At 62.6% G+C, this 9667-nt stretch overlaps 1 protein-coding gene across 1 annotated transcript; it reads right to left on the reverse strand.

Annotated features, from left to right (window-relative positions):
- Nucleotides 1-78: 78 nt before the first annotated feature.
- On the reverse strand, nt 79-8980 carry GPAA1 (glycosylphosphatidylinositol anchor attachment 1). The gene is made up of 13 exons (XM_053250838.1): nt 8778-8980; nt 8306-8400; nt 7930-8109; nt 6892-7003; nt 6588-6735; nt 6150-6251; nt 5460-5656; nt 4937-5133; nt 4644-4797; nt 3907-4002; nt 2840-3036; nt 1416-1586; nt 79-804 (listed from the first exon to the last, which is right to left on the reverse strand). The coding sequence occupies exons 2-13, from the start codon at nt 8377-8379 to the stop codon at nt 561-563; spliced, it is 1872 nt and encodes a 623-aa protein (XP_053106813.1). The 5' UTR covers nt 8380-8400; nt 8778-8980; the 3' UTR covers nt 79-560.
- Between the last annotated feature and the right edge of the window lie 687 nt (nt 8981-9667).

Genomic DNA, 9667 nt, shown 5'->3' on the forward strand with positions numbered 1-9667 from the left:
GGCAGCCACCCCAAGAGCTGCATTTCCCCACTTAGCAGGATAAAAATGTCCCCCTTAAAAACAAGCCCATAATAAGCATCACCTTCAAGCCACTTCTCTTTATTGACCGGTCAGAGATTGGAGGAAGCCCCCCCCCACACACACACACACACAGAGCCTGGCAGCTGCTGGCCCTCTTGTGGCTACTAGTGTGCTTGCTTGTGGCACACTAGCAGTCTTGGCCGGAGTGTGTGCAAGGTCCTTCCTGCCCCAAACACAGCCAGGCTCAAACTAGCCAGCCGAAGCTGCTGCCAGCTGTGCTTCCCCCCTCCCTCGAAGGAGCAGCTCTCTTTCTGTCACAGCCCAGAACCATCCAGAGTGGCAGCAGGTGCACCTGCCATGGTCCTGCAGTCCAGCAGCAGCAGCAGCCTGGGAGTTCTCCTTCTCCCCGTCCTGCCTTCCAGAAACCGCCGTGGCCTGAAGGATGCCACTTGCGCCAGAGGGACAGGCCTCTCCACTGGCTCCCCCGGGAAGAGGCTGGCCAGGCAGTTCAAGCACAGAGGTGGCTCCAGGGAGCAGCGCTACTTCCAGAAGAGCACATTCCAGAGCAGCAGCCAGCAGGGGTAGACAAAGAGGGCCACGAAGGGGAAGACCATGGAGCCGTAGAGGTGGTGGTCCAGCAAGCCCTCCGCAATGGCCTGGAGGAAACGCTGCCAGCCCTCCAGCACGGAGATGGGGTACTCCACGAGCTCTTGGTAGAGGAAGATGCCGAGGAGAAGGGTGGCAGCCGGGGTGACCAGGATCAGCAGGAGAGCGTAGAGATACCTGGGGCGGGAGAGACAAAGCTGGGACTCTTGCACACATGTGGCTCCCACAGCTGGGAAAGGTACCGGGGGGGGGGCTTCTCACTCCCACCCACAAACAACACTCCTCCCTGGCCTGACTAACTGGGTCGGTGTCCAGAACTAGAACAAGAGCAGGGACACCCCAATTTCCCAACTTTTTTCCACCCACACCATCTCAGGGAGTTGTGGGGAGGCTCTGTTCCATGCCGTAGCGCATTTCAAAAGGGAGCTGGAAGCAGAATCAACAGTTAAACCCTCCTCTGCAACCACATTTAGTCAGCGTCACAGTCCCTGGGCAGATCTGTGTGGTGTGTCCTTTCTTTGCCCAACAGCTCTCACCCCAGTTCCTGCAGCCCAGCAGCAGACTGGCAGCCACGCGCTCTCGAGGCTGTCCCAGTTCTGGGTGGCGCTCAAGAGGCAGAGGCGGCGCCCTCCAGCCCCTGATGGGCCCCTCTGGCCAAGGAACTCGCAGGACCCGTCCTGTTCGGATCTTTCCAGTCACTTGGCCTCCGCCACCTCCCCAGAGCCCCTTCAAGGACCACCCCAGTGGCCCCGCTGGCTCCCCAGCAGCAGCAGGCTCCTCATACGTACTTGGGCCCCGTGGGCTGGACGACAACGGCCACGGGCACCATCGTGACAGCCAGCAAGAAGCCCAGGGAGAAGTTGATGAGGGCCATGCAGCCCAGCTGCATGGCCAAGTAGAGCAGGGCCAGCAGCTTCAGCGTCATCCAGCCCCGGTCGCTGCTGGCGCCCGACAGGACCCTGGGGGGCAGAAAGACAGAGGAGGTCTGCACGCAGCACAGCCACACGCGCCCTCGCGAGATGGGCACCACTGGGACAGAGGGCAGGAAGCCGTGGGCGGTCCCAGACTGGAGAAGACACAACTGCGGGGACAGAGGGGTCTACAATTCTGCAGGGGCCAGAGAGAAGGGACAGAAAGATTTCCTTCACTTTCCCATAGGTGGTCCCTGAAGACTTCAAAGCTTCAAGACTTTAAGTTTAAATGCTTTCCCTATATCTCTGATGTCTTAAATAATGTCCCTAGTTTTACATTCTGACCTTTAACGTGTCTCAGATGAGCAATATTCCCCTTCAATGATTCTGCTCGAGAACATCAGAGTAGGGATGTGCACAAAGTTTCTTTGGCACCGGCGGGGGTAGTCTGTTAAGGGCGGGGGAGGGTGCACTACCCCTCCCGCCGCATATCCCCCGCCGGCGCTCTGTCACTTTTAAGCCCCTCGGGGCGGCAGCGTTCCTCCCTGCCACCCCGTTTTTGTCATTGGCTGGAAAAAGTAACCGCGCGTGCGCTCATTGTGTGTGTGCACCCGCATGGCAGACGAGCGCGTGCACACCCGCAACGGGCACATGCGCAGTTACTTCGCTGCCGCCCCGAGGGGCTTAAAAGTGACAGAGCGCCGGCGGGGGATATGCGGCGGGAGGGGTAGTGCACCCTCCCCCGCCCTTAAAGGACTACCCCCGCCGGTGCCAAAGCACCGAAATGGCCCCCAGAGCCGAAACGTTTCGGAGGCCTTCATAATGGCCTCCGAAACGTTTCAGGCACAAGCCTACATCAGAGTTCAAGCAGGAAGCGCAGGAGGGAATCTGGAGTCACAGACAGACTGCATGGAGCAGGGCAGCCCCCCAGCGGTTCTGGAGCTCCATGCCGCTTCACCACCCTCGGCCAATGTGGCCAGTAGTCAGAGATGATGGGGGTTGTCGTCCCACAACAGCAGCCCTGGCAGAGAGGGAGGCTGCAGAAATTATCTGAATCCCTTGCTTTAAGAATAGGTTCTTACAGCTGCATTGCAGGGTCCTCTCTCCGTGCTTTGTCTTATAGGCCTTCTTTGCTATATTGCTGTCTACGCTCTTCTTTCATACTCCGTTCAGAGAGGTCACCTTCTACCACAATCCCCCCCAGTGCTTTGGAGCTGTGTGCTCCCCGCTTCTGGGTCAGGCAGTCCACCCCCCTTTATGCAGCAGCGTGTGCCTTCCAGGCTCCCAGACCCCACCGTCACCTGTGTGTGTTGTGGGGCAGTGCCAGCCCTGCCACATAGATGGCGATGGCCGTCAGCACCACAGCCTCCGACTCAGAGACGGGGAAGTGCCGGGTGGCCACGTCCTGCCCCAGGATGGGCACCAAGTAGAGGGCGAGCCCCGTGGCGTGGCAGATCAGCAGCGGGGGCACCAGCATCAGCAGGCTGGGCTTCGGCTCCTGCACCAACGAGAGGCGGGAGAGAGGCCTCAGGAGGAGACGCCCACCCTGGGGACTGAGCCGTCGCAGGGAAAGGGGCCTGCTGGGGGCCCAGGAGCTGGCAGGCAGGGGCGGGGGCAGCCTGCCTCGTCGGCATGGACACCTCCAGCCACGCAGGAGCACTACAGGGGTGACGCGGCCCCCAATCAACGGGTCATGCCTTTCGTGAAAAGGCCACCCTTCTCCCAAGAAGCAGAGACAAGATGCGCCCTTGGCATCCTCTGCAGCCAGCCCCCGAGAGACTGCGTCAGGACAGCTTCTTGGCAACATCTGGCTCACCAGGACCGCCCAAGCAGCCTGCCATTCTCGCTTGGGCCAAGGCTTCCCGCCCTCCTGCTTCACGCAGGAGAGACGCTTCTTGGCGAGAGCCAGCAGTCTGCATCTCCCGACCCTGCCCTGGCTGGCTGGCTGAGGAACGGCCCCGCTCGCAACCTCCTGGCTGGCAGGCAGCGGGCGGCAGCTGAGGGGAGCAGCTGGCGGGGCAGAGGGGCCAGGGGCAGGCCTTGCCCAGCCTGCAGCCTGCCTCTTTCTGCTGCCGGGGTGGCCCCAGGCAAGCTGCAGGGTAGGGGCAGGAAGACACCGTTGGCTCCCAAGGGGCTTGCAGGGGGGACCTCAAAACAATGCCCACGGTGCTCTCTGCACACGCCACAAGTGCTCTACATGTGCAAAGTCACATCATCCTTTGTGCAAAGAGGGGCCTCCAAACAAGGGATGGCGCTGAAGGCAGAGAGGCCTGCATGGGCCCAGTCTGAAAGAAGGGGCTGTGCCCCGGGGCAGGGCGAGGGAGGCCAAGGCAGGCCGCCGGGCCCCACAGAGCCCCTCCCAGCTCACCTCCACCGCGACAGGAGCAGGGCCTGGGTCTCCGTCACAGAGCCCGTGGTTGGGCTCCACATCGTATCTGCTTAGCTTCATCCACAGGTCCAGGGCGTAGAGCAGGGAAGTCAAGGAAAGCCCAACCTTGGAGAGCTCTCCTGGCCCTCTTGCCACCCACCTGCCCATTCCGGAATCTCCGGGGACAGCAGAGGTTTCCTCCTCCTCAGGCGATTCCCAGCAACCCCCACCAAAGGTGCCCCAGGGCCCTCCACAGCTCCTGTCAGAGCTCCTCCCGCGCCCGACGGAGCAGCCAAGCATTGCTGAGATGGATCCCAAGTGGCGGCAGGCAGGGACCCTCCCTGGCCGGCCGGCCAGCCAGCTCCCAGGGATCCTGAGCAGGTCCGCCCGCAGCCCCTGGTGCTCTGGGCTGCCTCTCTGGCTGCCTGGAGGAGCGGGGCCAGGGGGCTGCAGGCTCTGGCAGCACAGGCTGGAATGCTTCTCCTGGCCATGACGCTCCTCATCCAGTTGGGCTCCTCGGCTCAAGGGCTCCTTTCCAGTGTTTCTGGTAAGAGGGATTCCCAGACGCTGTCGACTGCAACAGCCTGCCTTTGGCAGGGGATCATGGGAGTGCTGGTCAACACCACCCGACAGTCCCTCTTTTTCCAGGGAAGACTGCTCCCTTCCCATGATTCCAGGTGCAGCAAGACTCCCCGTCCCCAAAGCCAGGCCCCGCCGCCTCCACACCAGCAGGATATCTTGAGGACCAGGATGAGGACGAGAGCCCCAAAGGCCGGCATGTAGACCCCGATGGAGACGAAGCGGGAGAGTGAGGGCAGCAGGTAGAAGAAGTAGGACTGGTGGAGGCGCTCCAGCAGGTTGTTCAGCTTCCGGAACATCCCCTCCAGGGTCCTGGAGGGGGAAGGCAGAGCATGAGACACCCCCACGGGCACCCGGACGCAGCCCCCTGCCCCCGCAGCAAGCCTCCTGGGTCCCTGCTGAAGCCACCCAGACCTGCAAGGAGGCCCACTTTGCCCCCAGCCCGACTTACGCGCCCATCATGCCCATGTCAAACTTGTACTGGCGGAAGCTGTTGATGCCGCGCAGCGTGATGGCCTCCACGTGGTAGCGCAGGAAGAGGCCGTGGTCCCCCTGCGGCCGGCCAGAGCCCTGCTTCAGGACCATCAGCAGCAGCGTCTGCAGGGAGTGGAGATAGGCCGGCAGCGAGTCCCAGTCCGAGCGCTGCAGCTGCAGGGGAGCAGGAGGAGGAGGAGAAGCGCCCGAGGAGGGGCTGGAGGGCAGGCAGGGCAGATCCGTGCCCCCAGCCTGACCCACGCCTCAGCCAGCCCGTGGAGCCAGGATCCATGGGACACCAAGAGGAGCCACACAAGCCCACTGGAGCCACTGCTCTGCCGCGTGGCTGCCCTCTGCTGGTGGCCCCAGATGGCTTGGGCAGAGCTTTGGCCCAGGAGGGCTTCCCCTCCTTCCAGCTCTAAGATGCTCCCTGGCCCCTCCCCACAACAGCCCTGCCGCCAGTCCCCTCGCCCCAGACGGCTCCTCTTCCTTCCACCCACCTTGCCTTGGATGGTGCAGAGAAGCCCATTCTTCTGGCAGAAAGCATAGAAAAGGTTGACCAGGTCCAGGTTAGGCAGCTGCCCGTTCAAGCCCTCCACAGCCACATCGAAGCTGGTGATGACGTCGCTGCTCAGCTCCAAGGAGATGGCCGCCTGGATGGCTCCCGCTCGGCCCAGCATCCCCGAGGAATGCACCTCTGGGGAGGAAAGGACAAGTGTGTGTGTGGGGGCGGGGGGGGGCGCTCAAATCAAAGCTGGAGAGAACGGCAGCCTGCGTGGCTGGAGGTGGGGTGCTGGCTGCAAAGCTCAGAGCTCCCTTGAAAGGTGGCTCCTTGGTGTGGGGCGGTACACAAGTATAATAGGGTCCAACGCACTAACCCAGAGAGACACAAAAGCAGCCAAGGACCCCGCCAGAGCAGGAGAAACACACATGAGGGCACTCTGTGGCCCCATAAGCAGCGAGGGAAGATTCTGGCCCTCAGGGGCACTGGATTCGACCGTGGGTGCCACGAAGGGAGGCCGGCTGCTCCCAGTGCAGGGAAAGCAGGAGGCAGGGTGGGGCAGGAGACGAGGCGGCTGCTTGGCGGCGAGGGGAGTGCCCCAGCGGCAGCGCCCTCTCCCTGGCCAGCTCCAAAGCAGCCGCTGCCTGGGAAGGCCACCCCCAGCCCGGCCCACTGAACGGCCTCTCACCTGTGACGTTGACGTCGTGATACGCCTCCAGCCAGGCTTCCATGCCAATCAGGTCGTGCTCGTTCACAAGGAAGATGATATCTTTGGCCCAGTAGATCTGACCTGGGACGGAGGGACATCTTGAGCACCAAAGCACCCGCCCCCTGCCCCCAAAGAAGCCAGGAACAGGGCCGGGCCTTCCAGCTGGTGGGGCTGGTGTGGAGGAGACACAAGCAACGGAGACGGGACAGGCGGGACTCTCACTCTTGCTGACTCTTCAGCGTTTACAAGCTGCAGTGATGGAAAACCCAGCTCTGAACAGGCACCCAGCCAAGTGGCATCAAGCATCTCGGCAGGGCTGAGTTCAGCTTCTCCAGGAGCAGCCTAGCCCCGGCCACAAAAAGCCAGCAGAGACCCAGAGGCCCAACGAGGTGGTGAAGGACTTAGCCCCCGACTCACCTCGGAAGTGGGAGGCCAGCGCCAGCATCAGCCCTACGGCTTGGTTGTTGTGCTGCCCCTCACTGCACGGGACACTCAGCACCAAGGACTCCGTACTAGCCCCGCGTGGGGCCCGCAGGATCCCATAGACATTGGTGCCCTTCACCATCTGCCAAGAGAAGGGGGTCAGAAGGAGGCCCGAGCCAGTGCCTTCCCCAAAGCCACAGGCAACAGGCCAGCATCCGCCTGGGGGAAACCTCCTGCCTTCCCATCTCCGCCTCCAAGTCCAGGGTCAAGTCTCTGCCTCTCAAGGCCTGACACGTACATATCTCTCCCGCATCTCATCAGGGAAAGGCAGCGTGCGGGAAAAGGTCTGCTTGTACACCTCCAGGCCCAGAGTCCACATGGTCTTCTCCAGCCAGGCTACCGGCATCCCCCTGAAGAGAGAGGAAGGGGCATGATGGCTGAGACCCAGGCCCTCTCTCCCCTGCAGCCAGGCAGAATGGGAACCCCACTTTGCAGAACAGAGCTCACCACAGAGAGGGCCTGCCTGGGCTGGCCAGGTGGCAGGAGGGGCTGAGGCTCAGCGGTGGAGCACCTGCCTTGCCCACAGAAGGGTCCAGATTCAGTCCCTGGCAGCACCTCAGGGTAGGGCTGGGAAAGACCCTTCTCCGTCAGAGGCCCTGCAGAGCTGCTGCCAGTCAGGGAGCTCGATGGACTGAGTCAAATGGAACTTAAGATGGTCAGAAAAGCAATTCAGATGGACGGAGGTCTCCCGGCAGGAGCCGTCCGCACAATTTAAGATCAGCATGAAATGGGCTAACGGATGTCCAAAAGGCAGGGGCTGCAATATTTCCCAACTGTACTGTTTGCAGCTTTTTCTGACCCAACGTGAACTCCAGGAGATTTCACTTTTGTCAGCAAAACACTTTGCATTGCTGCTTAGAGAGGCCCAAGCTCTGCCGAGGGTGAATCTCCGAGGGAAGCGAGCAGCCTTCAAGGACATGCTTTCCCCTCCCACTAGGAAGTATGGCGAGGGGTGTGCTTGGGGCTGACTGCAGAAGCCACAGCTCAATGCGGGTAATGAGGCGACTGCCAAGGGATGCTGTGGCCAGATCACCGGCCAGGGCAAGCTACAGGTAAGCTCTGGCTGCAACTGGGGCAGCACCCCAGTGAAGAGGTGCAGTCGGGAGTGTTCCCGCGCACACCTGTGGTCTGCACGAACCCAGGATGCTCCGGAACAGGCCCCAGAATCCCTGCCACACACCAGGGCTTCCCTGGCAGAGGCCCAGAGGATCCATGGAGGCAGGACAGGCTCTCTGAGGGGAAGGAGCCCCAGAGCCACCACGGAGGAACAACTCACCCGGCCTTCTTCTTGTGGCCGGCAAACTCGCGGGCGTAGGACAGAGCGCGCTCCCCGTAGACAAAGTGCTCCTCCACCATCGTGGAGCCCATGGCGTTCTCCGACATGTAGATGCGCAGCGTGAAGGGCTGGAAGGCCAGGCCCAGGAACCAGCCCAGCCCCACCAGGAAACTGATGATACTGGGGGGGGGAAGGGGGGGCAGGAGAGAAGGGGGGGCCGTCAGGGCCTGGCTGCACAGGAGGGAGCCTCCCCAGCCCAGGAAGGCGGAGCAAGCCCACCCGCCCAAGGCAGGAGCAGTGGGTGGGTGGGGCGGGAACGCACTCCTCGGGTGGGGGGTGCCGTAGTGGCAGTGCTGGTGGGGAGGGGGTCACTCACCAGAGCGGGGTGTTCAGCCGCAGGATGAGGCGGGAGAGGGCCCGCCTGCGGTAGGGGTCGGAGAGGAGCCCCATGGCGGCTGCCCCTGGAGGTCACTGCGGAAGAAGCAGGGGGCAGTCAGCACCCACTGGGAGGGAGGGAGGAGGAAGGGAGGAAGGGAGACACAGGCATCTGTCCCCTGGTGAGAATATTGGGGGGGGTCGGTGTGTGAAGGGCTGGGGGCAGCCCTTCTGGAAGGAGAGACGGCGGGGGGGGCAACCCATGGAGGAGAAGGAAGCAGCAGCTTCTCTCCGATCGCCACCCCCACCCCCGCTTAGCAGCAGCTGCCTCCCAGGGAGGGGGTGGAGAGATGACGACGGGGTCCGCCCCTCCCTGCCAAGGACGCCGCCTGAGGGCCCCCCCATTACCCGGGGGTGACCTTCGGGAGTCCAGGGTGCCCCCCGCCCTGAGGATTCGCGGGGGGGAGGCCTACCCTGCAAGGCTGTCGTGCAGGGCCGACCTGGGTGGGCGGGCGTGTTGCTGCAGGTGGGGAGGAAGCCCAGCCCAGCCCGCGCCTCTCTCGGCGGACAGGAGGAGGAGTTGGAGGCTGCCCCCTCGCGCTGTCTCTTCCGCCCCAGAGCCGGGCAGGAGTGGCGACACTCGGCCGCCTCAGCTCCACAGAACGGCCGGAAAGGAGCGCGGAAGTCCCGCCCCGGAGCGCGGGAGGTGCGTCAGTCTAGGACTCTGCGGACTCTGTGGCCGGCCTTAGGGGCTTCGGCATAGAGGCAGGCCAGGTCTAGAGTAACGGTGAGGGCTCCGTCGGGAAAGACCCGCCAGTGAGAGAAAGACTCGAGGCAGGCTCTGCGGTCCTCCGCTGCCTCAGCTGCTTTGGTTTTTCTAAACACATCAGTGGCATCAGGCCGGGCTACCGGACAGCGTCTGCCCCCTCGCCCTCCCTGCTGGCACCGGCAGCGGCGTCCAGAGACATCCGCGGAGCCACCACCAGGACAAGCAGCCGCGGATAGACCCGTCTTCCAGGAACTGCCCCACGCCCCGCCTAACGCCACCCCCGTTGGTGACAGCCCCCGCCCCGCCCCAAGGCAGTGTGTTTCTTTTCCCCCGGGGCTAAATTTCCTACTTGCTCCTTCTTTATTCAACTTATATGCTGAACATATACTGAGAGAAGCTGGATTGGAATCAGTCGTCTTTTTTTCTAAACTAAAAAGCCCCACACGCTGTAGCCTTGCCTCCTAAGGGAGGTGCTCCAGGCCCCTGCTCGTCTGGGTTGCCCACTTCTGCACCTTCTCCAGTTCTACAATGTCCTTCTTAAGATACAGTGACCAGAACTGCACGCAGTACTCCAAATGTGGCTGCTCCATCCAT

The sequence above is a fragment of the Hemicordylus capensis genome, chromosome 4 (genome assembly GCF_027244095.1).
Source record: "Hemicordylus capensis ecotype Gifberg chromosome 4, rHemCap1.1.pri, whole genome shotgun sequence".
Taxonomy (NCBI): Eukaryota; Metazoa; Chordata; class Lepidosauria; order Squamata; family Cordylidae; genus Hemicordylus; species Hemicordylus capensis.

Bases quoted from the DNA above. Each gene is read 5' to 3' on its own strand.
- GPAA1 (XM_053250838.1), bottom strand. From the start codon at position 8,379: ATGGGGCTCCTCTCCGACCCCTACCGCAGGCGGGCCCTCTCCCGCCTC. The intron at 5,657-6,149 runs GTGAGAGGCCGT...TTTCCTCCCCAG, and splicing joins TCACGACGTCAACGTCACAG to AGGTGCATTCCTCGGGGATG. The intron at 805-1,415 runs GTACGTATGAGG...CTCCCGCCCCAG, and splicing joins GTCCAGCCCACGGGGCCCAA to GTATCTCTACGCTCTCCTGC.